This window comes from Garra rufa, chromosome 15 (assembly GCF_049309525.1).
Source record: "Garra rufa chromosome 15, GarRuf1.0, whole genome shotgun sequence".
In the NCBI taxonomy this organism is placed as follows: domain Eukaryota; kingdom Metazoa; phylum Chordata; class Actinopteri; order Cypriniformes; family Cyprinidae; genus Garra; species Garra rufa.
In genome coordinates this window covers 4,994,636-5,021,822 of record NC_133375.1, presented here as the reverse complement: position 1 = coordinate 5,021,822, position 27,187 = coordinate 4,994,636, and the positions used below count along the sequence as shown (strand labels likewise).

Here is a 27,187-nt window from a genome sequence, read left to right as displayed (position 1 = left end):
CAGTAAGACTTGTATTAGTCTTTAAAGAAGTCTCTTATGCTCATCAAGGCTGCATTTATTTGATTAAAAATACAGAAAAAAAAAAAACAGTAATATTGCAAAATGTTTTCACAATATAAAGTAATGTGTTTTATTTTAACATACTTTAAAATAGAATTCATTCCTGTGATGAAAAGCTGAATTTTTATCAGCTGTTACTCCAGTCTTATGTGTCACATGATCCTTCAGAAATCATTCTAATATGCTGATTTATTATTAGGATGATCAATGTTGGATAATATCAACAGTTGTGCTGCCAAATATTTTTTAGAACCTGTGATTTTTTTCAGGATTCTTTCATGAATAAAGATTAAAAGATACTCATAAAAACTAATTCATTGTCAATTTTAAATCTCTACCATCTTTATCTTTGTCACTATCCTTCAAACACTTTTGTCATGAATAAAATGATGATAAATGATAAAATTTAGTATAATATTTTAATAAGTACAGGTCAGAATAAGTACATTTCGTTTTATAAAAATATATCTGTTACACTGATTGACAAAGGCATGTTATTTCACTGATATTTTGACCTTTTTTTCATAAAATTCACAGAATTATTACTGTACTTGCATTTAATATGATATAAAATCACTTTTGTAAATTTAATTTGATGCCGGCAATAAATAAAATGGCTCGTTTCGACTTTGACCCATGACCAACAGTGTATATATAGCCTAGGCTTTTTAGGCCTAGTTGTTTATTTTTGTCTTTATTACAGGTGTAATTTTACCACAAGAAAACAATTTCTTAAAGAAACAAAAAACGTGATTAAATAACATGTTATCATGTATTATCAATATGAATGTGACTTTATAACCACCAAGCAGGTGGTTATATATCCAGTCAAACAGGTTTTCTTATGGAGGATTTTCCCCACGCTAAAATGAAAGCGAAAGTAAAATCTTTCGGGGATTTTAGACAAACAAACATGTCTTAGACATGTTTAAATTCTCTGGACAGATTTTCACACGCTTTTTAAAGTGACAAAACACGCGTTTTGATTGCTACGTATGTTTTTAACCATTTAAAGGTCTTTATCTTTCGTATTCTCCACAGTAGCTGAAAGTACGTCACTATTTAGGTTGAAAAACCTAAAAAAAATGTTAAACTACTGAGGGATTTAAACGTATTTCATAAAGACTACGTATAACGAATGGAATAGAAAATGTTAGTACAAATAAAATTAATAAAAACGTAATAAAAAGAGTAGAGAAGAAAGCCTGCGTCAGAAAACTGATCTTTATACTTACATTGCTTGGCAAAACAGCTGGCGCTTAGAAGCACCACAGCGGCTACAACGAGCTTCAACATGATTTTCTCTGTAATGTCTCTGATCTTTATTATTCTGGTCGTCCGTCGAGTTCACGTCTGTCCTGCTCCTCTCTGTCTCAGCACAAAACCCTGCAATAGGGAAGAGGACAAACATACGGGGCAGCAGATTAAACCACGCCCTCAAATATATTTTTAACAAATCATGTATTTTATTTTTCTGTTGCTGGGTGAATATGGCGCTCTGATGGTTGATGGTGACTTGTAGTATTAAAAAGTGACTTTTAATATCACACTTCACACTTTTGCTGTAAATGGGTCTTGCAATAATTCCATTTTATGCACATTTATGATGTTGTTGTTGATTATGTAGTGCTGATGCAAATCAGGTGGGTGAAGCAATGCATCATGCAAAAGTTTTTATTTCTTCACATGGCGGCCTCCATGAGATGACCTGCCCCACATAAAATGGGTGGAACCAAGCCCGCAGTCGACTCTAAATGCCAATCACAGTGCTGACTGCCTACATAAAACTGAAACAAATAACCCTAACCGTACTTCATACACCATGCTGTTTTTAACTAAAACTGTTTTTCGACTGAAAAAACGTGACTATTGTAGTAATCCAATAACAGGTCATTTATACTGTAGCTACAGTTAGTGATTATCACACTGTTTGTGGACCTTTGAGGGTATACAACAACAATTGTATTCAAAAAAAAAATTCTTGTGCTTTTGATATGTTTTTCTATTCAGATGATAATGTTGCCAAAACAATCCGTTTACAAGAATCCACAAAAAATATATATATAAAAAAAAAATGTATTGTGCATGCCAGACCAGTAGTTGGCAATGTTTCTTTGTGCTTTTTGAAACCCATTTTCAGTTTTTGTTTTTAGACACCCAATGTTGTCCTTGCTAAAAAAAAATAAAAATAAAAAAATAAAAATCAAAGAAATTAATGGTTTCCACTACAAATATATATAAATCTATAGTTTTTTTTTTTAGCAGGGGTGGAAATGAATGGCCAAAACACAAAGTTTTACATTTTTAGTTGAAACTGTGTCATGTAAACAAGAAGCATAAAATGGATTTTGTCCAATCCAACTGTATATGAAAACAACATCTTTTAATCAGTCTATTAATCAATCAATCAAATTATACTGTCAAACTATTAGCATACATAACATTATGTCTATAAAACACAAACAATAGAGTGTTTTCACGATGCATCATCAGTCGGCCATATTGGCAGCACAGAATGTAAACAATGCCACCGAACTGAACAGAACTTGCAAATTTAGCTGATTATTGCTGTTGCAAATGGTCAATTTTTGTCATGTCTTGGGCTGTACTAATTGATCGGACCAGGAAAAACATTTTGAGTAGACTGCCAAAAGTTTTAACAAATCAAGGAGAGCAATGCCAAAAACTTTCTGAGGAACAAAAGGCATTTGTAGTTGGCCAAACTGAAACTGGATCAGTGTTGCCAAGTCCAAGGTTTTCCTGTGAAATTGGGCTACTTTACCACTGTTGCTGCGGGTTGTTTTTCATGTCCGCAGGTTGAAGTGACTATAACGTAATATTTATCCCCTGGAATACTGATTTAACCCCGCCAAAAAATGGTATTTTACCCCCCCGGAACACGATTTTTAATGGGGGACCCCCTCAAAACGTGATTGGGCTAGTTTTGTGTTACAATTGGGCTAGTTTTGTGTTACAATTGGGCGGATTTTGTTGTGAAAATCTGGCAACCAATGTTGCCAAGTCTGCCATTTTCCTGTGGAATTGGGCTAATTCACCACTGTTGCCACGGGTTGTTTTTCATGTCCGCGGGTTGAAGCGACTATGCCGTAATATTTAGCCCCTGGAATGTTTATTTAACCCCGCCAAAGAAAAGATGTATTATTTTACCCCCTGGAACACGGTTTTTAATGGGGGACCCCCCTCAAAACGTGATTGGACTACTTTTGGACTAGTTTTGAGTAGCAATTGTGTGGGTTTTGTTGTGAAAACCTGCCAACCCTGCTGGCAATCCTGACCAGGGATTTTGACATTTTGAAAACATTTGTGTTTGTTTTTATCATTTCTTTATCATTTTCTATGGTTTAGACAGCATAAATTAGCAGAACAACATATTTATATTCACAATCAATGCTGTTGTTTACAGCCTATGTTCAATTTGGCCTTGCATCTGGGTAACTGATCAAAGTGCTAACCCTCTATACACATCAACAGCGTATTAAGTTATTAGCTTGTGTTTTGTAAGATCAAGCAGTTACGCCAAAACACATTTTTGCAAATTACATCATACACTGTCCTGCTTATTTTTCTTTTCTTTTTTTATAAATTGTGCTATAATGTTACATGTTGTCGGCATTGTCATTGATAAATAATATTTTGTGCAACCAAGCTTGAATACAGTGAAAACGGTTTATTATTTATTTTGGGTCATTGTTTTATGCAGCTCGTCAACATAAAACACTGTGATCGTATAGTTCTCCGTAAATGTAATATAGGTTGTGTATTAGAATGAGCCCTGCCCACCCCTCTCTCTCTCTCTCTCTCTCTCTCTCTCTCTCTCTCTCTCAGATCAGCGTGTGTGCGGTGGAGACATGATTCAAACATTCACTCTGGATTTCTTCAGTATTCCTAAAGCTGACCAGCTCTGTCACTCCAGAGGAGAAATCGCCTTCGATCCGTTTGTAATTCCCATGTTCCTTGCTCAAATTAATCAGGTAAATGTCTTAGATACCGCTTATTGTCAGTGCAGTGTTTAAAGAAATTAAAAATGAAATGTGTTTTGTTGTGGCTTCATCTGTTTGGATAATTATGCCGGTTAGTATGCAGGTTGTATTATCATTAAAGTCGATGAGCTTTGGACACTCTTTGAACTAGCAACTTCAGTTTTGTATGCCATTAATTTATTTGCTTTGAATTGTTCCGTTTTCTCACTTCTCACAAATAAAGGTCCATCAGTCCCTCTTTGTGTCTTCTTTTGCTGGGCTCATGGGGACTCTCAGAGATCTCCAGTTCGCACTTCAGTTGAAGATTGAGGAGTTACGGCAGAGAGATGCTCTTATCGACGAGCTGGAGCTCGAACTGGACGCTAAAGATGATCTGATCCGCCGCCTGCAGGGGGAGCTCGACCGTCTACGGCTCTCCGCTCCAGGCGTCTCAGCAGCCGGTACGGAAAACCGCTTTATTTTATTCATCAGAAATAAGTAGTAAATGACTAGTTAATTATGTTTTGCTTGTTAAAATTTGATTGCAAAGTTGCATTCACTCTTACAGCGATGCTACTCATTAGTCCACAATTAGCCTATCAAGTAGCAAATCTAATCGGCCCCTGCCAAATTATCACCCCCTCTCGTTGAAAGCGCTACCTGAATCCTAACCCCACCCCTAATCCTAACCCCTCCCCCACACCTAACCCTAAACCTACCAATACTAGGGGGGGGGGGGGGGGTAGTAATCTGGCGGGGGTCAGAATTCGGCACAACCCCGGAGTGAAGAGGTTAGGAGAACGTTCTGGGAACCATCAGAGAACTTTTAGGGAACCTTCCAGGAACATAAATAGAACGTTCCCTATTGGTTAGCCAGTAAAGTTTTCTTTACGTAACTAGAACGTTCCCTTTAGGTTAGGGGAACTTTCTGGGAACCTACTGGGAACCTAAAGGGAACATTGCGGGAACGTTCCCGGAACGTTCCTAGTAGGTTCCCAGAACGTTCCCCTAACCTAAAGCAGTGGTTCTCAATCCTGGTCCTGGAGGACCCCTGCTCTGCACATTTTGCATGTCTCTCTTATTTAACACACCTGATTGAGATCTTCAGCTTGTTAGTTAAGTTCATGGATCTCTCTCCTAATGAGCTGATGATCTCAATCAGGTGTGTTAGATAAGGGAGACATGCAAAATGTGCAGAGCAGGGGTCCCCCAGGACCAGGATTGAGAACCACTGACCTAAAGGGAACGTTCTAGTTACATAAAGAAAACTTTCCTGGATAACCAATAGGGAACGTTCTTGGGAACATTCCGGGAACGTTCTGGGAACCAAAAACTAACGTTCCCAAATTGTTAGCTGGGGGGTCATTCTACAGAAACATCCACTTTTGGTATAATAATAATAATAATTCGTTACATTTATATAGTGCTTTTCTAGAACTCAAAGCGCTTACAATGTCAGGGGTATCTCCTCACCACATGTTGTCAATCATGGTATATTTACTAGATTGAGTAGGCCTAGTTTTATCCATTTTGTATTCTAGTTTTTTACAATTCCCTAACAATAAAGTAGGTCACACCAGTGACATCAACTTAAAGCTTCATATGAAGTCAGGAGATAAATGAGAAAATGTCTGATAATTGAAAAGAGACAGTGGACTTAACAAGGGCCAAAGTCGAGGGATGTCATCAGTGTGATTTTTTTTTAAATTTCAAAATAAAAGACTTTTGTCAAACGTAACATCAGTGACTGCATCAGGGGACTTTTTTTGTCATCATATATATTTTTTTAATATTTATTTGGTATTTAGTTTTTTTATGCACATGATATATTTGATAGTTATGAATAGACTTTTGTATTTTAAATGGTTGAAAATACTGTTTTTGACCTTAAAACAAAGCACTTTGCCTCTGTGGGGACAAGCAGTTTTGTGGTGCTTGGAATTCTATGTAATTAACAAAAACAAATATTGCCACATTGATGGCTCAGAAAGGTGTAATTGTTCAAAATTATATAAAAATATATATATAAAAAAATTGTAACCCTTATATGAAAGAAGCATAAACAAAGCAAAATATTTATATTGTGAACAATAAACCAAAATAACTACATCTAAATTCAAAATGATGAAAGTGGATCTTTTCTATCATTTATTTGGACAGTATTACAACTAAATAATTTTGATATTTAATCTAGATGTCAAGCAAACTGTGAAAGTTGAACGATTAACACATTATATACAAAACACTAAAATACAAAAGTCTAAAAAACACTGGGTTAAAAACAATCCAATTTAGGTTATTTTTAACCCGAGGGCTGGATAAATATAGGACAGAACACATTTTGGGTTAATTTCACCCAGCAAATTGGGTTGTTAATTTAACCCAACTGGGTTTTTTTTTTTTTTTACTTCATACATGAAATAGTGTTTGCAGATTAATGTAAATCTTCTAAAGGTCTGTGAAATACTCCACACAACTACTGGTTTGCATGATAACTTTCATTATTTTTATATATTTATGTATTTATTTATACATATTGCCTATATTTAAATTGGTTATATATTTAAACAAACATTAGAAGTAAAAATGAAACATTAAACAGAAGTAATTCACAGAAGTAATTGACCAATCTAGGTGACTTGTAGGCTCTGCGTAAAATTTAACGATATACAGCACAGTAACAATTTTATAGATTGAATAAAAAGCACACAAACCTGTATTTTACCAAAGAAATGCATCAATTTAATGGCGCTTAGAACTGCTCTCTCCTGAAGAGGACGCAAAATGCTCAAGGTAAATAACTCAACCACTGGGTTACATGTGACCCAGAATCTGAGTAACACACAAACTACCCAAACATGTCTGACCCAGGAGCTGGGTAACACAAAAACTACCCAAAGACTAAAAAAATAACCCAAAAAATGACCAAAAATGCTCAACCCAACATTTGGGTTAAAAAATAGCCCAGGATTTTTTTAGAGTGGGACTTGCTTTCTGCTCATTAATCTCCATATACATTATAGCTATATGATCTATATTATAGATCAGTATTTTCTCCATATTTCAACTTGGCAACGTGTGTGTCATCTACACTCTTAAAATAAAGGTGCTTCATGATGCCATAGAAGAAACTATTTGTCTAAATGGTTCCATAAAGAATCTTCTGAAACATCCGAAGAACCTTTCTGTTTCACAAAAGGTTCTTTTTTGAGAAAGAAGGTTCTTCAGATTATAAAAAGGTAAGAAGGAGATGGTTCTTTAAAGAACATTTGACTGAATGGTTCTTTGTGGAACCAAAAATGGTTCTTCTATGGCATCGCTGTGAACAACCTTTTAAAGCACCTTTATTTTTAAGAGTGTAGAATGAGAGTTACACACTTAAATAATACTTTATTTGCTGAATAAAACTTAATTATGCATATTTCACAGTGTACTACTTGTGCTTACTATAGGAATAACGGTAAACTATGCAGTGTTACATGCAACTAACCTTAAAGGGATAGTTCGCTCAAAAATTAAAATGTGATGTTTATCTGCTTACCCACAGGGCACCCAAGATGTAGGTGACTTAGGTGTTTCTTCAGTGGAACACAAACAAAGATTTTTAACTCAAACCATTGCAGTCTGTCAGTCATATAATGGCAGTCAATTGGACCCATGGTTTTGAGAGTCAAAAAAACATACACAGACAAACCAAATGAACCTCTGCGGCTCGTGGCGATACATTGAGGTGTTAAGACACAAAACAATTGGTCTGTGCAAGAAACTGAACAGTATTTATATAATTTTTTACCTCTGATCAACCCCAATGTCCAACTGTCCTGAGCTTGTTCTGGCGTAGTAGATGCATGCGCGGAAGCGATCTGTCGCGTGTATAGAGAATTTAGGGACACGGACACTACAGTAGAGACTGGGTAATAGTGGAGATAGATGTTAAAATTTATATTAAACTGTTAAAAACACATTAGAATGGAGAACGGCTGCTGTGTTATGAACTGCCATATCTGCTCTCATACCCGAAGTGGAAACCGGATCGTAAATGAAGCGCAATTTTCTGCTTTTCAGCTTGAAACAACACAATGGCAAAAGAAACTTGACCAAAATCTGGCTTTGTCATTCGTATTTATTAGTTATAACAGATTCATAATCCCTGTTCCACTTGAATGTGTAAGTGCTCACGCTATGAATACTTGTGCTTATATTGATTGTTGCAACTGTTAAAAAACTAAAAGATTAGGTTTGCTTGCGCAAACTTATCCGGGAGTGTTTCACCAACTCCCAACTTTTGAGCTTGATCAACTGAAGTTATTTGCTTACTCTTCGTCACACGCCGGCTGTTGTGAATGCGCTCAGGACATTTGGACATTGCGGTGCATCAGAGGTAAAAATTATATAAATACTGTTCAGCTTCTTGCACAGACCAATTGTTTTGTGTGTTATAATCTCAATGTATTGTCACAAGCCACAGGGTTTAAATTGGCTTTGTCTGTGTATTGTTTTTTTGACTCTCAAAGCCTTTATATGACTGATGGACTGCAACGGTTTAGGTTAAAAACCTTTGTTTGTGTTCTGCTGAAGAAACAAAGTCACCTACATCTTGGATGCCCTGGGGTTAAGCAGATAAACAGCAACTTTTCATTTTTGAGTGAACTATCCCTTTAAACCCTAAGTACATTTTTTAAAGTTATATTACAAACAAAGTATAATCATACTGTAACAAGGACCACTTAAAGTGTAACCTAATTACGATATTTCCGACTCCACTTGAAGGGCACAAGTGAGTCAGCATAAAATCAAATTTGACCTTATTTATTTTCTCAATGTATGTCACCGTGAACTATTCATCCTTGGATATATATTTTATTTCTATTTTGACCTCATAATCTTTAATCAAAATATCATAAACCTACCTGCCCTTCCTGTGATATGACTCACTTCTCCCTTCTGACATACGAAAGGCCACAACTTTATTCTGCGGAACGACATTTTGAAAAATGTTTTTTTTCCCATACAGTTGAAGTTCTTGGGCTGCAATAATTTTTGGTTCCCAGTAACCTATTCTTCAAAATTTGTGACCCTGGACTACAAAGCCAGTCATAAGAGTACTTTTTTTAGATTTCTACATAATCTGAAAGCTGAATAAATGAGCTTTCCATTGATGTATGTTTGTTAGGATATGACAGTATTTGGCCAGGATACAACTATTTGAAAATCTGGAATCTGAGGGTGCAAAAAAATCTAAATACTAAGAAAATCACCTTTGAAGTTGTCCAAATGAAGTTCTTAGCAATCTCTGTTGCTTGTCATTGGATATTGTCAGCTGTCTCTGAAAAGAAGTGATCACTGAAAATGACTGCCAGTGTAAATGACTCATTTTTGTGACTGTTTGAATGCATTTGAGAAAAAAAGCAATTCGGTTGAATGCGTTTTCAACTACCGCTGAAAGTAGTTGAAAGTGAACGAGCTCAAAACATTTTACATCTGTATTTACTGTCGTTCACTCATGATTGGATTGACAAAAACACCAAATCGATGTAATGGTTGTTAGACGTTCCTACGTTGAAGCTAAAGTAAGCTAAAAGTGGCCACATCTAAAATAACTGATTTTATACAAGTCAAAATGATTAAATAACATCACTGAGCAAAACTATACACATCGATTTATACCAACAAAACTAGTTAAATCAGGTAGAAATGGCTCAATAAAGTAGTAATTGCAGGTTACCACTTTTTATAGTGTATTCAGGTTGCTCTAGTCTAGTTATAGTAGCAGTAATCTTTCATGATTCTTTTGAGCAAAAACTAAACTCTGGTCTTCATTTAGGTTTCAGTTGTTTACTGAAAGTTCTTGTACAACAAAGACGAACAAAATTAACTTCAGTTAAAAACATCTTACATTCTTAAAGGAAGCGCCAATTCAATTGTTTTATGTGACGTTGGTTTGTGTCACTGCAGTTCTGACTTGAAATGTCCATTGAGTGGCACTACAAATCTAATGCTCCGTGATGTTTTTAAATAACGTACCATCTGCACTAAACCCTATAGTATGACCAAAAGTGGATGTGATTTAAAGGAACACTCCACTTTTTTTGGAAATAGACTCAGTCTCCAACTCCCCCCTAGTTAATAAGTTGAGTTTTGAAATCCATCCAGCCGTTCTCCTGTTCTGGCGATATCACTTTTAGCATAGCTTAGCATAGATCATTGAATCCTATGAGACCAATATAGCATCGTAATATGGACGCAGCTAGCGCAGTAATATCACTCAGCGCCTGAAATGGGAGTGTAGTTCCTAATCTTATCGGCCTAGAAAATCGCAGCTTTACATTTTCCGCCGGTCTTAGTACACAATATAACTACAGAAGAGTCAAATTTTAAATAGGACAAATATAGAAACTCGTTGGATTCAATGATCTATGCTATGCTATGCTAAAAGTGATATCGCCAGAACAGGAGAAAGGCTGAATGGATTTCAAAACGGTAAAACTCAAACTCGGGGGGGAGTTGGAGAATGAGCCTATTTCCAAAAAAGTGGAGTGTTCCTTTAAAAACGCAATCGTAAGCATGCTGTTTTAGCTTGTTTTTCGGTCTCTCATCTTTCAGCTCTTTCTGTGTGAGTCATGCACAAGTTTCAACTTAAATTTTTAAGTTCAGCAGCTGCCTTAACATTTTAAGTTAAATCAACTTAAAAGTACAAATCATTTTAACTAATTTTATTGTCGTGAGTTGAAATGACTTGTAGTTTTAAGTTGATTTAACTTAAAATTTTAAGGCGAAACTGGTGAAATCTATTTACAATGTGTTTTTCACTGAATGACAACAGAATGAAAATGGAATTTGGGAAAAAAATGTATTGGATTTCATAGGTCCCTACTTAAAGGAGTTTACTTCCAGAACAAAAATGTACAGATTACTCACCCCCTTGTCATCCAAGACGTTCATGTCTTTCTTTCTTCAGTCGTAAAGAAATTTTGTTGTTTGAGGAAAACTTTTCAGGATTTTTCTCCATATAGTGGACTTCTATGGTGCCTGTGAGTTTGAACTTCCAAAATGTAGTTTAAATGCAGCTTCAAATGGCTCTAAACGATTCTAGCTGAGGAAGAATGGTCTTTTCTAGTGAAACGATTGGTCATTTTCTAAACAAACTGACAATTTATATACTTTTTATCCTCAAATGTTCATCTTGTCTAGCTCTGTGTGAACTCTATGTATTCCTGTTCATGACAGTTAGGATATGTTGAAAAACTCTTTACCACCTTCAAAATCGTCCTACATCACTGTTTTACCTTTTTTGTAAAGGGCATTTCTTCTTTGCATGTTCACTTTGTAAACACTGGGTCGGTACTTCTACAGTGATGTATGAAGATTTTGAAGTTGGAGGAGAAAATGAGATGGGAGTTTTTCAACATACCCTAACTGTCTTGAACACAGAGTTCACGCAAGACAAGCATTTGAGGTAAAAAAAAAAAAGTATATAAATTGTCAATTTGTTTAGAAAATGACCCTTCTTTCACAGCTGGGATTGTTTAGAGCACTTTGAAGCTGCATTTAAACTGCATTTTGGAAGTTCAAACTCAGGGGCACCATAGAAGTCCATTAAATGAAGAGAAATACAGAAATGTTTTCCTCAAAAAACTAAATTTCTTATTGACTGAAGAAAGAAAGAACATCTTGGATGACAAGGGGGTAATTAAATTATCTGTAAATTTTTCTTTTGAAAATGAACTTCTCCTTTAAAGACTAAAACAGACCCAGAATAAAAGTATCTTCTCAAACATGTATGCATTTAGTGTTACATTTTTAATTATGCCAATTATGGCTCTTACACTAGTAATAGTTACAATCATCTTATTATTCTTTGGCATTGCAGCCATCTGTCTCTGAGTGTTCAAACACGATTTGACTCCCACTGCCATTTGAAGTTTAAGTTAATTGAGTTTTAAATTAAATACAATTCTAAATGCTGAGAAACGACAGAATCCCAACAGACACAAAGTCAAGGACGAAAGAAGAACACATTAGTGCAGCCATAATAATCTCATGACAAAACAAACCTGACTTTATTTTTATATGCATTATGCATGAGCAAACAGCAGAGTTCAGAGGCAACAACCCAGTGTTTTTTAATCTCATAAAAGCATTGTATTATTCATCTTTACACTCATTTCATTTGCATTTAGGTCAACAACGTGCTTCTTCCTTGAGAGTGAGGAGAAAAGCTCTGCTCACAGAGCCAGTTACCGTGGAGCCGAAACTAGTCTTACAAAACCTGCCAATCAGCTACAGCAAGAGTCAAGAGTAAGAACCTGTCTAAAATCTCAACTCGTTCTCTTGTTGCCTACTGCTAGATTTCCCCAATGTAAATCTTTATCTGTTGTTATTTCTTTCAGGTCACAGCGGCTGATAGAATCGGCTCTGGCAGAAAATGAGTGTATGAAATATCTAGACAGGGATCAGATCCGGTGTTTGGTGGATTCTGCTTATCCCATAACGCTTAAACAGGGTGTGAGTGTCGTCCAGGAAGGGGATAATGGGACCCAGGCATACATAGTTGAAGGTGAGGAAGAGTGTGAGAATGAAAGAAATATTCTCACCTCACAATACTTCTCAGTGTGGAACAGGCTGTCTTTAGACTCATACTGCATGTTGATCTGTGAGCAAGTGTGAACTTTCACAGATCCCAGTTCTTACATAAGTATCTTATAACCCAGTGATCAAAAGTCACTCATTATTAGCCGAGGTCCATTTATGCCTCCGGGCATATTGTGAATAATTTATTTCTGTGGGTTTTGGTACTGTATGTCTTTTGCTTTCAGCTTCTAGTTACCCTTTAGCTCTTTACATTCACTTTATATATAAATCACAATCATGGCCGCATCTGACTATTAGTGGAGTTATATCCCTGTAATCCCTTAATGTAATGTAATATAATGTAATTTTGCTACTGTGCTTTTAAGACTTCTGTGTAAACATCCTCTTTGCATTTGAAATGAATAACAGTATTTACAGGTTGTGGGTTTGGTTTTAGCCCAGATGTACTTGTGCTGCCCTGTCTATCAATAATAGCCTCTCTGCAAAAGCTGTTATATGTGAAGAATTGGTGATAAAATACAAAATAAGACTAAAGTTTAAATAAACTCCAGACCCAGACACACTTTCTTAACTTTTTTAAAATTATTTATTTTTTATTTTATTTTGTAGGAGTTCAAAAGCTTGGAGTCAGTAAGATGCGAGAAATAAAGTTAGGGCTGCGAGATAAAAACAACTTTTTTTCTTATAATTGTAAGTTTGTATCTCGCAATTCTGACTTTTTATCTTGCAATTGTGAGGTTATCTCGGAATTCAGACTTTTTTTTTCCCAATTGCAAGTTCATATCTGGCAATTCAGATTTTTTTTTCTCACAATTGTGAATTCATATCTCGCAATTCAGATTTTTTTTCTTGGAATTGCAAGTTCATATTTTGCAATTCAGACTTTTTTTCTCGCAATTGTGAGACCATCTCTCACAATTGTGAGTTCATCTCACAATTCATACTATTTTTCTCACAATTGCGAGTTCATATTTCACAATTTAGACTTTTTTCTCCCCATTGCAAGTTCATATTTTGCAATTCAGATTTTTTTTCTCGCAACTGTGAGTTTGTATCTTGCAATTTTTTCTTGCAATTGCAAGTTCATATCTGGCCATTCTGATTTTTTTTCTCACAATTGTGAGTTCATATCTCCCAATTCTGTTTTTTTTTTCTCACAATTGTGAGTTTCTGTCTCGCAATTCTGACTTGTTTCTCGCAATTGTGAGTTTGTATCTCAATTCTGACTTTTCTCACAATCGTAAGATATAAACTTGCAACTGTGTGTTATAAAGTCAGAATTGCGATAAAAAGTCACAATTGCAAGATACAAATGCAATTCTAAGAAAAAAAGTCCAAACTATGAGTATATATCCTGTCCAGGAGCGCGAGGCTGCCTGCCCGTTGCATACGGCACCTCAGCCCGTTTTGAAGGCATCTGTGTTGATTACCACATGCATCTTACCTCCTGTCCTAGGGGCACTTCTGCCCGTAGGGAGGCAGGGGAGACAGGAGCCTCTGAAAAAGTTTTAGAGGAACCGCTGTCTTGTGTCTAAGAAATGTTCAGGCCACTCAGCACTGACTGTGTGTGCTTGCTCATGAGGTGCCTAGTCATGTTGACCGAATCCAGCTCCATACTGAAAAAAGAGACCTCCGCACAAGGGAGAGCTTGTTTTTTTCCCAGTTGACCCAAAGCCCAAGATGTCTGAGGTGCTGCAGCATCAAGTCCCTGCGCTCGCACAACAAATCTCACGAGTGAGCTAATATAAGCCAGTCGTAGAGATAGTTGAGTAACTGGATGTCCTTCACCCATAGCGGGTGAGGGCACCCTCCGTGAGCTTGATAAAACATGAGGTAGACAGGGACAGCCCTAAGGGGATGACCTTGTACTGATATGCCCGACCCTTGAAAGCAGACCGATTTAGGAACGGTCTATGTCGAGACATAAATGTACATGTCCTTCAGGTTGATGGCTGGTGACTAATCCTGTTGATGACTGCAAGAAGAAATGCACTTCAGGTTTAACAACTTGAACTGTAGCCTAAGAAAGGATTTCAGGAAAGGTCCAGGAACGGTCATAACCCACCACTTTCTTCTTGGGTACGATGAAGTAAGGGCTGAAAAAGTCCCAACTTCATCTCAACAGGAGGGACAGGCTTGATTGCGTTCTTCGCCAGGAGAACTGCAATCTCTGTACACAGGACAGTGGTATCTGTGTCCAAGTTGTGAACAGGATGCCCTCTGAACCTAGGTGGGCACCTGGCGAACTTAATTGCATAGCCAAGTCGTACCGTCCGGATCAACCAGCGAGGCGGGCTTTCACCCTACGCACAAGTGGGATCAACGGAACGGTCGCTGACGACCCATTCCTGCGGTGCTGGTGACATCATACGCCTGAACGTGAGGAAGCAAGCGTTGCTCATAAAATGACCTGGGCACGACAGCCCCAGAGGCAGAGAAATTTGCTCTTTTTTTTGAAAGGGTGGGTACTGTTAACCTGGAGCAGATGTTGTCATCCTCCAAAGAGCCAAACTTCTCTATCCCTGGGTAACCCGACTCAGTGCTGCTTCACAGTCTTGCGGTGGATATAGTGGCGTGCTGAGGAATGGGGTGCACCAGCTCAACACCCCGTTGTTTTTTTTTTTTTTTTGAGGGGTGGAGCAGGTGTAGAGGCTGCAGGGGGCGCCCTCGGTGACGAACAAATTAAAGCTTTGTTAGATCGCCTCTGTCTGTTTTAGAACTGCTGAGAACTTCTGGGCAAAGTCCCTGACAGTGTCGCCAGACTTTGTCGACGTCAGTCAACTACGCCAGGTTCAGCCACAGATGGCGCTCCTGGGCTACATAGTAGACATCACCTGACCGAGGGACTGATGAAGTTGGTCGCCGTGCACAGTCCTGCATCAACCTCTGGTCAGACCTATCCCTGTGCAGTTCTACAGTGCCTTGGCCAGGTGGTATGCACCTGCAGGATGGCCGTGGCGTGCAGGGTGAAGGCAGCCTAGTTCGCAGCACTGCAAGCCTTGGTGACAACAGCATACAGGCTTTGAACGGGAGGAACGGATGGTTCCACCAGGTGGCAGCGAATTTGCAGGCATAATGCACTGCAACCACACACTCCACCTGGGGAATGTCAACGCACCCCCTGGCTACGTCACCATTAAGGGTAGTGAGGAGGGAAGAGCCCAAACAAGAATGGTCGGAGCCCTCCACGTCTTGGCAAACTCTTCATGCATTTCCGGAAAGAAAGAACTGGGGCCGAACGCTGCTCGGAGGAAAGAAGCATGGCCATCAGTTTGGTGTCAGACTCCCACTGGGCAGCTGCCACGACAGGGAGCTGATCAGCAGAATCAATGGCCTCTGCAGATGAAAGCCCCTACTCTGATGCAGCGATAGAAATCCTGTCTCCCTTTGGAGCACCAAAAGAGATGCAAGGCTCGCCATGGGGCTACGAATGAGGAGTCGGACTTCCATGGTGGTTTACCCGGTGAAATAACCTGAACTGTAATCCTCAGGTTTCCCTTGCTTTAACCAGGGCTGCCGAGGAGCTCTTAGAGCCCGCCGCTGGCATGGGTATCAGACAAGAGAAGCCTCATCACAAATGAGAGGCTTGACTGAAGCGTAGCCATGGTCATACATTCGCAAAGAACGCATGAACCGTCCATGAACGCAGTCTCAGCATGTTTACGGCCCAGGCATGAGAGACAGTGATCGCACCCAGAAGCGCACGGTCGGAAAGTCATCCCAGAAGACACTCTTTTAGGCTGGATGCCAAGGTAAGGACCGTGGCACAATGGTGGCACAATGGTGCACTCAGGCAGGAACTTCACTGGATTGTAGGTAAGAAATCTTCTTTTCTCCGCACAGCCAAGAGCAGATTTCATCTTCGATCTTTTTCTTATGTGAAGGCTTGTTCAGCAGCGGATTGGCTCTGAAGCAAAAATCTGAATAAGTGGACGCACGCCGCCATCTTATATACCTGTATGTACGGGGAGTGGCTTGGCATGCAAATTCCACTCGCCAATGTTCATTGGCCTTTTCTTCTAAAGCTCAGAGGTGATTGGGCCCCCAAGTGAGACTCCAAATATGTCACTCGACGTAACGTCGGAGTGAACGATTGAGGGGGAACTGGATTGCATGAACAGGACTGTCAAAGAGAACTGTGGTAAAATAGTTTTGTTTGATCTTTTTTCACTCTCTCGCAGTGGTCTCAACGTACAAAGTGCTCGTATTGGCCAGTGTCACAGATGTGATGGAACTCGTTATGGACAACAATGGAAAAAATGAAACATGCTAGTCTTTTTGTGTTAATGTCATGAAACGTCACAATGGTGGCATTGGTTGTCGTCCACTATAACACACCACGAGATGAAATGAATGAATCTTGCATTCCGACACCCATTGTCGAATCCCCATGACACCCTACGTCAAGCAGATCATTCCAAAATCTGGCTAAAATCATGTAGTTTGAACCGGGCTTTACATGTGGACTTCAGACACTCGTTCAATCTGTTTCTCTCTCTGACTGAGGCACATTAATTAGTATGCACCTCCCATAGTGTTTGCAGGACCAGGCAGGTAGCAGGAGATATGTGAGACTGACCTGCTTCTGGGAAGACAGAAAGACAACATTTCTGCCGGTTATGTGAGGCGAAATGAGTTTTAAAATGTCAGGTTGCAAAAGAAAAAATGGATGGAGAGCAGGAGCGAGATCTATTACTATCCATTAAAGTGTTCATCAATACCTGTCCGTGAGCTGTGCTAATTCAAGCCGCGATTTGTTAAAGGAGGCCAGTATTTGCCCTGACGTGCCGGATTGTTTGGGCTCTGAGCATCTCCGTGCCTAATCTGTGGCGGGTCAGATCATCTGTCTGTGTGACAGTCACGCTGCCGCTCAACACCTGTCACTCCCGGCAACCTTGAGAGCTGTAGATGACGTGTGTGTGTGTGTGTGTGTGTGTGTGTGTGTGTGTGTGTGTTAACAGAGGGAAAACTGGAGGCATGCAGGGCTGGCCAAAGGCTGCACATCATTGAGCCGGGGATGATGTTTGAAGAACTGGCCCTCATTCATAACCACACCTGCTCCACTACTGTCACAGGTATTGACATACATGTGTGCATCACACACACACACACACACACACACACACACACACACACTTGCTCATTTCATCTCTTATCACATGTCAGCAAAGGAAAAAACATTCTGAAGGAAAACTGTATTGCTCAGAGGTCACTCTTTTATAATTTAGAGGGCTTAATGGAGTCCTTTATTATCCAACTCTAACTAAAAGCTGTGTTTTACTGAAAACTCCTTAAATATATAAGATACTTGTTAACATCACTGTAAAAAATTTTCACCCGCTTCAACTTAGGAACGTAAGTTTTGTGGCTGCCTTAAGATTTTAAGTTATTTAGACTTAAAAGCACAAGTCATTTCAACTCGTGACTTTTTTGCATTTGTGATATAGGAACTGAAACACTATTGTAGCTCCAAAACAAAGTTAACTTCAACAAAAGGTAAGAGTCAAGAGCCAACTAAAGCAATCACTCATCACAATAATGGTGGCTTGTTGAAATGTAAAAAAAAATTTGCATTAATAGTGGGTGATATTAATTCAATGTCATTAACATTGACAAATCAACTATTTTTGACATTGATTCAATGGTTGCTTGCATGTTAAAACTTATTTAAACTTAATTTAATAAGTTGAAAAAGAAAATATTGTAAAATCAAATGAACTTAAATAAAGCAATTTAACACTAGGCAAGATTTAAAGTTGTGAGTTGAAATGACTTGTGCATTTAAGCTGAAATAACTTAAAATCTTAAAGCAGCCACAAAACTTGTGTTCCTAAGTTGAAACGGGTGAAAATGTCTTACAGTGTACAGTAAGAGAATGGTATAGGAGCTTGTTTCTACCATGGGACTGAAATGGGATTTTTTTTCTCCTTACAATGGCCCATTTGATCTTTGTTCTTGCAAATTCCGCCGTGTAAATAGCAAATCCAACATGGCGCGAGTGCAACAGTAAGGTAAATGAGGTATTGAGAGATAACACTCTGATTGGTTTAATGAACATTACTCTCAAAACACACCAAAGACTACCTTTTAGACCATGCACCGGGTGTGCCAACCATCTTTCCCGTCCTTAAACTAGCAAAAGTGGATTCATGCCCTAAATGCACCTGCTCTGTGTGCTTCAGACCATGCACTTAGATCGTTAAAATAGGCCCCAAAATGTTAACACACATTGACAGTATGGTTAACACGATAGCCTACTTTTAAAGCCTTTTTTAAATCTTGGCTTACATAGGCTACTTCAGTGATAAATAAATATATAAGTATACTACAAATAAATTTACATATTTATGTTCTTAATAAAAAATACCTTGCAGTTGTACTTTTAGTAACCTATACTAAACTGGTATAAAGTGTGCTAAATTAGAAGTATAGTGCTGAAGTCCAACTGAAGCTGAATTGAAGTATATTTGATTGTGCTAAAGTGGAACTATTGCAAGTATGTTTCAGGTACACTTTAAATATCTTGCATTTAAAGACCTTTATTATTCAAAGACCATACAATCCTCAGCAATAGTGACATTAAAACATTTTAGGCTTGATATTAAGAAATTTGCATTGTGCACATGTAGTAAAGTTTAAATAAAGTGTAAATAAAGTTTAATTATTAATCTTATTTCAGTAAGTCTCAAGCAATATATCAGAAAATATGTTAATAAAGTTGCGAAATATAGTTACATTGTGAAACACAATGCACTAATTGTGAGATATAAAGTGACATTATGAGATATAAAGTCACAGTTACTACAAATAAAGTTGCAATTGTGAAATAAAAAGTTGAATTGTGAAACAGTTGTAACTGCGTGATATAAAATTGCAACTGCAAAATATGTAGTTACATTGTGAAACACAATGGCACAACTGTGAGATATAAAGTGACATTCTGAAATATAAAGTCACAGTTACTACAAATAAAGTTGCAATTGTAAAATATAAAGTTTAAATGTGAAACAAAGTCGTAATTGTGAGATATAAAGTTGCAATTGTGAAAAATACAGTTACATTGTGAAACACAATGACGCAATTGTGAGATATAAAGTGACATTATGAAATATAAAGTCACAGTTACTACAAATAAAGTTGCAATTGTGAAATATAAAGTTTAATGTGAAACTAAGTTGTAATTGTGAGATATAAAGTTGCAATTGTGAAAAATACAGTTACACTGTAAAACACAATGCCACAATTGTAAGATATAAAGTGACATTATATGATATAAAGTCACAGTTACTACAAATAAAGTTGCAATTGCAAAATAAAAAGTTGAATTGTGAAACACAATGGCACAATTGTAAGATATAAAGTGACATTATGAAATATAAAGTCACAGTTACTACAAATAAAGTTGCAATTGTGAAATATGAAGTTGAATTGTGAAACAGTCATAATTGCAAGATATAAAATTGCAATTGCAAAATATACAGTTACATTGTGAAACACAATGCTACAATTGTGAGATATAAAGTGACATTATGAAATATAAAGTCACTGTTACTACAAATAAAGTTGCAACTGTGAAATATAAAGTTACAATGCAAAACACAAAGTCACAATTGTAAGATATAAAGTGACATTATGAGATATAAAGTCACAATTATTACTACAAATTAAGTTGCAATTATGAAATATAAGTTACAACAACTTGTAATTCTGAGATATAAAGTCACAATTTTGAAATATACAGTACACTGAAAAATACAAAGTCGCAAATGTGAGATTTAAAATGACACAGTGAGATATAAAATTGCAGTTAAAACAAATAAAGTCAGAATTGTGAGATATAAAGTTGCAAAATATACAGTTACATTGTGAAACAATTCCACAATTTTGAGATATAAAGTGACATTACAGGATATAAAGTCTAAATTTCTACAAATAAAGTTGCAATTGTGAAATATAAAGTTTAATGTGAAACACAATGCCACAACTGTAAGATATAAAGTGACATTATATGATATAAAGTCACAGTTACTACAAATAAAGTTGCAATTGCAAAATAAAAAGTTGAATTGTGAAACACAGTCATTGTCACACCCCCGGACTTTCATGTTGGTTTCTCCCATTTTCCCCCGCAGTTCTGAGTGTTTTGGTTTCTCCCTCATTGTTGTCACCTGGATGTTTGTAATCAGTCTGTCTATTTAAGGTGTGTGTTTTCCCCTGCATTCTGTCGGTCTTTAATGTTACCACTCCGTGTTCCTGTGTCTACCTGTCTCCCGTTGGATTTATTAAATACTTTATTTTTACTACGTCGTTGTTCGTGTGTTCCTGCCTGAAGCGTGACCAACCCTTACAGTTTTTTTTTGCGTATTCCACCCGGTTTTGTTTATCGTTCTGTTTTACAGTCTTTTTGTTTCCGTTGTGTTTTCCCCATGGATTCCTTTCTACGTCCAGAGTTCATCCTGCTACGGCTGAAGCAGGGGGAATTACCGCTCGAGGGATACACGTTAATGTTTCAACTCGTAGCTCAAACCACCAGCTATCCGGACGACGCGCTCTGTGCGTTCTATGACGCAAGTCTCAATGCGTCATGAAGAGCGTCGTCGTCCGAGGACGGCCCTCGAGCGGACTTCGAGCGGACTTCGCCGCATTTGTGGAGTGGACACTGGCGAGAAACAAACCCTCGTTTTCCACCCGTTCCCAGGAGAACCTCGTCAGTGCCACTCCAGACCCAGAGCCCAGCCAGCCACCCCGACCCACGGATTACGAGCCTGAGCCCATCGTAGACGGGAAGCCCGAGCCCAGAGCGACAGCAGTATGGAGCGCCGACGTGGTCATAACTTCCGACCAGGTGCGAGAGCCGGCCACTACATCTGCGACTGTGGAGTGCTTTGTGGAGCAAGAGAGGGCGGTAGAGAGCCCTGCCCACTGCACCACCAATGGGGGTGTGTGCATGAGCACAACTCTGGGGACTTAATTTACTTTGTCACGGAAATACCTGTCTGCCTGGATTTTCCACCCACCCTCCCTCTTCTGTCTATGCCTGAAACTCCGCTGGTTCCGTCCAGCCGTCCTGAATCTCCGCTGGTTCCGTCCAGCCGTCCTGTATCTCCGTTGGTTCCGCCCAGCCTTCCAGAATCCCCGCTGTCTTCTGTCTGTCCCCTGGCTCACCCTCAGCCCACCATCTGTGCGGTGGGTTCGCCGCGGGTCTGCCAGTCTCCATCGGTGTCATGGCTGGAGGATCCCTCACCATCGCCTCCAGCCTCAGAGTCCTGGACTCCACCTCGGCCCTCTGACCCTGTGGCTCCATCGTCCCTCCGGCTCTGCCCTGGTCAGTCGTCGCCCCACCTTCGCCTCTGGACTCTACTCCTCCGGCTGTGCCTCGTCGCTCCATCCCACCGGCTCTGTGGACCTCCTCCCTCCCGCGGGCACAGCCTCTGCCCTCTGTCGCTCCGGCTCCGCCGCGGACCTCCGGATCTCCATCTCCGTCTTGGTCGCCAGAGCCTTGGGTTCCGCCTTGGCCCTCCGGATCCGCGGTGTCGCCCAAGATCATCGGCTTTCCGTCTCCACCTCGGGCTCCACCACCACCTGCTCCGCCTCCGTCGGTCGGCCCCATGGAGTCGTCAGCCTTACCTCCACCATGGCTCCTCCCTCCATCGGCTCCACCGTGGCATTCCATCATGGCTGCGTTCTGGGTCTCACCTGGCTCCTCCTGCTCCAGCCCCCTCCTGTCATCTGCTTGGCTCCTCCCTCCGTCATCACCTCCATGGACTGTTCCGTCACCATTCTGGACTCCATCTCTTGCCCTCCTTCCGGGAGTCTGTCCTCCTTAGACTGTTTGCTGTTTCTCGTTTGTCGGCGAGAGGACACGCCTTCCGGGAGGGGAGGTAATGTCACACCCCCGGACTTTCATGTTGGTTTCTCCCATTTTCCCCCGCAGTTCTGAGTGTTTTGGTTTCTCCCTCATTGTTGTCACCTGGATGTTTGTAATCAGTCTGTCTATTTAAGGTGTGTGTTTTCCCCTGCATTCTGTCGGTCTTTAATATTACCACTCCGTGTTCCTGTGTCTACCTGTCTCCCGTTGGATTTATTAAATACTTTATTTTTACTACGTCGTTGTTCGTGTGTTCCTGCCTGAAGCGTGACAGTCATAATTGCAAGATATAAAATTGCAATTGGAAAATATACAGTCACACAGTGAAACACAGTGGCACAATTGTAAGATATAAAGTGACATTATGAAATATAAAGTCACAGTTACTACAAATAAAGTTGCAATTGTGAAATAAAAACTTGAATTGTGAAACAGTCGTAATTGCGAGATATAAAATTGCAATTTCAAAATATACAGTGAAACACAATGCTACAATTGTAAGATATAAAGTGACATTATAAAATATAAAGTCACAGTTACTACAAATTAAGTTGCAATTGGGAAATATAAAGTTACAATGTGAAACACAAAGTTGCAATTCTGAGATATAAAGTTGCAATTGCGGAATATACAGTTACACTGTAAAATACACAATCACAAATGTGAGATTTAAAATGATACTGTGAGACGTAAAATTGCAATTACTACAAATAAAGTCAGAATTGCGAGATATAAAGTAGCAATTGCAAAACATACAGTTACATTGTAAAACAATTCCACAATTTTGAGATATAAGGAGACATTACGATATAAGATATGAAGTCTAAATTTCTACAAATAAAGTTGCAATTGCAATTGTGAAAAACAAAGTTACATTGTGAAAAAGTTGCAACTTTAAAATATAAAGTTATAAAGTAACATTGTGAGACATAAAGTTGCAATTACTACACATTACTGCAATTGTAAAATATACAGTTACACTGTGAAACACAAAGTCGCAATTGTGAAAATGAAATTCCATGGCGAAAAAAAGTTATAGATTGTATATAAATTGTAAAGTCAAAAATTAGCATAAAAAGGTCAGAATTGTGAATTTATATCTCACAGGTCTGACTTTATTTCTCATAATTGCAAGAAATATGTCTGAATTATGAGATAAAAAGTCATAATTACCTCTTATTTTTTATATACAATGAATGTGGATAGTATAGATCTGATCATGTGGTTTTGAAAGAATTTGTTGAGGAATGTTTGAACTCCTACTGAGATTTCCTGCAGACTTTGGTGTCTTGGCAAATCTGAGCATAGTTTGAGACACTAAGATCACTTCTGAAAACTGTAAAGGATTACTGAGGTATTGGTCTTTTTTTCTCATGAGAAAGATCTAAGAAAGCAAGAGACTAAAAATTCTCCATTTGCTCTCCATTTATTCCAGTTGCTGTTTATGAGAAGCAGCTAAGATAGTAAAGATCTCATTTGAAAATGATTCTGTAGCACACTCACATCTAAGATGTTCACAAAATGAGTGTAGTAGTTCATATGTCAGTTTTTTTTTTAAAATTTAAATCCCAATTGGGATGCTCTGAGCGTGTCTGGGTAATCAGAGTATTCCCACCATCACCAGTCCGAAGCTGTTCTGAGAGATCAGTGGAATATAACATCAAAGGAATCAGGGAAATCCACATATAAATTCTCAGCCTACAACACACCACGCTGCCCACAAAACATGGTGCATACTGAATGGACAAATTTACAAAACACATGGTTGTGATTTTTAAATCTCTTTATGTGTTAGTTTTCTTATCTTTTATGTTGGTCTTTCTGATCTTATAACACTAGATCTGTAACATCTGTAGTTATTATTTGCTACATCCAATGCTGTACACTGAAAATGCAACTTATATGATGAAATTTTACCTTTTAAAAGTAATTTTGGAAAATTATCTCTTTATTTTAATAAAAGAATGTAGCTGTATCCTATAGAATTTCATACCTTAGGTTAAAATTTAGGTAACTAAGAAATAACATTATGAAGACGCAATTACTTTAAATAAAGTTGCAATTGTAAAATAAAAAGTTACAATGTAAAAGTTGTAATTTCTGAGATATTGCAACTGTAAAATTGCACAACACAATGCTGCAACTGTAAGGTATAAAGTGACATTACGAGATTTAAAGCTGCAGTTATTAAGTTGAAATTGTGAAATATAAACTTTAAATGTGAAACACAAAGTCGTAATTGCGAGATATAAAGTTGCAGTTATGAAATATACAGTTATATTGCAAAACACAATGCCACAATTGTGAGGTATAAAGTGACAAGATATAAAGTTGCAATTACTACAAAAAATGTGCAGTTGTGAAATATAAAGTTAAATTATGAGACACAAAGTTGAAATTGCTAAATATATGGTTACAAATGCAAAATATACAGTTATATTCAATCCGAATTAAGCCCCACTCAATCTGAACATCTTTTCCATCTTTATTTGACCCTCTAACTCTATAACCCTCTATTCTAATTCTATTCTTATAAAAAATGTTTCCTTTTAGACTTATTCTCTATTAATTTACTTACTATTTGTTTTCTTTAAAAAAAAAACAAATTGCCACAATTGTATGATATAAAGTGACATTATGAGATATAAAGTCGCAATTACTACAAATAAAGTGGCATCTATGAAATATATAGTTCCCTCTCTGTCGTTCACTTCAATGTTGTGTTGACTGATACGACACTAGGGGTCGCTCTTAGGAGCCCAAACACCTCTGATATCCTGAGAAAAGGCCAATGAAATTGGGTGAGCAGATTTTGCATAGCTGGCCACGCCCCGGATATCCGGGTATAAATAGGCCAGCGTGCGATCTGCCCATTCGTTCTATTCTTTAGAACCGAATGCAGCGTCTCTCTGTCGTTGGATCTAAGGCACGGGCAGCGGTCTCTCCCCGCTCAGACTCAGCTAGCTGCAGTGAGAGCCCCCTGGGTGCTTTGACTGCAATCTCAAAGGAAGGTTTTCCTCTAAAAGAGCAAAATTTCTTAAAAGAGCTGTCACGGTTGGATTGTGTGTTTCATTATTTATGCCTTTCCATCCTTGTCCTTCTGGTTGCGGTTTCTGCCTTTCCCCTAATGATCATTGTCTTCACTGCAGGGAACGTGAGCATGCTGAAGCAGCGTTTGCTGGACATGCCCTTGAGGGCACTCCACTTGAGAGTCGCATTTTTCACTAAGAGGCCACAGCTCACATCAACTGCTTCCCGTTCCGGTCCTTCTACTTCTGGGTATGAGGCTGCAGTGATGTGCGTTGAAGAGTAGGGGGGAAACAAGCGAGATCTCACCGGGTAAATCTCTGCAGACCGCTCGTCCCTTGTGTTTACCGGTTGAGCTTCCGGATGACTTTGATAGCTTGTCTCAGTATGGGCTTGATTTCTTATTCGGGGGTCCTGCTGGGGAGAAGGAAGTTATGGCAGCATCGGAGGAAGTTTGTGAACCATCAGACGCTGAAACTTTGGCTGAGCAGGCCATAGCGGGGGCCGAGTCTCAGTCGATCGCGGACGCATAAATGGTGGCGGTGCTCGAACCGCCAGCTAAAGAGATCGGGCTTGTGTGGAACTCTCCAACTCGTCCTGAATGCTTTAGGCTGGATGATTGGTATCTGGGGGATGACCGTGACTCCAGGCCACATTCAACCCCAGTGCCGTTCTTCCAGGAAGTGCACGAGGAGTTGACGAAATAATGGAAGGCCCCTCTATCAGACAGAATGCGATATATCAACTCCTCGTCCCTCACCACCCTCGATGGGGGTGCAGCGAGGGGTATACGGAGGTTCCCCAGGTAGAGAGAGCGTTTGCGATACACTTCTGGCCGCAAAACGGCACCACCTGGTGGGATTGCCCGAGACACCCGTCCAGGGCCTGTTAGTTTTCGTCCACTCTCATGTCAAAGGCTTACACGGCCTCTGGACAAGCTGCATCCGCCCTGCATGCCATAGCCAACCTGCAAGTATATCAGGCTAAGGTGTTGAAAAATCTGCACAAGGGTGTTGAAGGCTGTCTGTGGTCCTCCAGGGCCTACAGCAGGATCCATTTGAACCCCTTCAATCAGTTGACATCAGTGCTCTCTCTATGAAGACAGCTCACCTGATTGTGCTCACATCGGTTAAAAGAGTGGGAGACCTCCAAGCCTTCTCCAGTAATGACTCATGCCTAGAATTCGGGCCTGGATACGTGCCCAAGATACCCACCACTCCTTTCAGAGATAAGGTGGTCACCTCGCAAGCTATCCCTTCCCAGGAAAGAGACCTCAACCTATCCATGTTATGTCCAGTTCGTGCCCTGCGCATCTACATGGAATGTACTGAGGAGTTCAGGCATTCTGACAAGCTCTTTGTCTGTTTTGGATCACAGTAGAATGGGAAAGCTGTCTCCAAACAAAGGATCTCCCACTGGATTGTGGATGCGATCCGTTTGGCCTACCAGGCCAGCGGTTTACCCTGCCCATTGGGAGTGAGAGACCACTCGACCAGGGGAGTCGCTGCCTGGCCAGCTCTAGCGAATAGGGCCTCTTTAACAGACATTTTTAGAGCTGCAGGTTAGGCTATACCTAACACATTTGTGAGATTCTATAATCTTCGAATGGAACCAAAATCCTAAATGCAAGCTCTGGGACTCAGGAGACTTGCCATAGTGT

At 39.2% G+C, this 27,187-nt stretch overlaps 1 protein-coding gene across 1 annotated transcript in view; it reads left to right on the top strand.

Moving 5' to 3' along the window:
• Positions 1-4,301: 4,301 nt before the first annotated feature.
• prkg1l (protein kinase cGMP-dependent 1, like) overlaps positions 4,302-27,187 on the top strand; it is a 41,271-nt gene continuing 18,385 nt past the window's right edge. The window contains exons 1-4 of the mRNA XM_073819423.1: positions 4,302-4,501; positions 12,221-12,338; positions 12,431-12,597; positions 17,594-17,707. Of these exons, the coding sequence (XP_073675524.1) occupies positions 4,324-4,501; positions 12,221-12,338; positions 12,431-12,597; positions 17,594-17,707 (577 nt within the window). The 5' untranslated portion in view covers positions 4,302-4,323. The remainder of the gene's footprint in view (positions 4,502-12,220; positions 12,339-12,430; positions 12,598-17,593; positions 17,708-27,187) is intronic.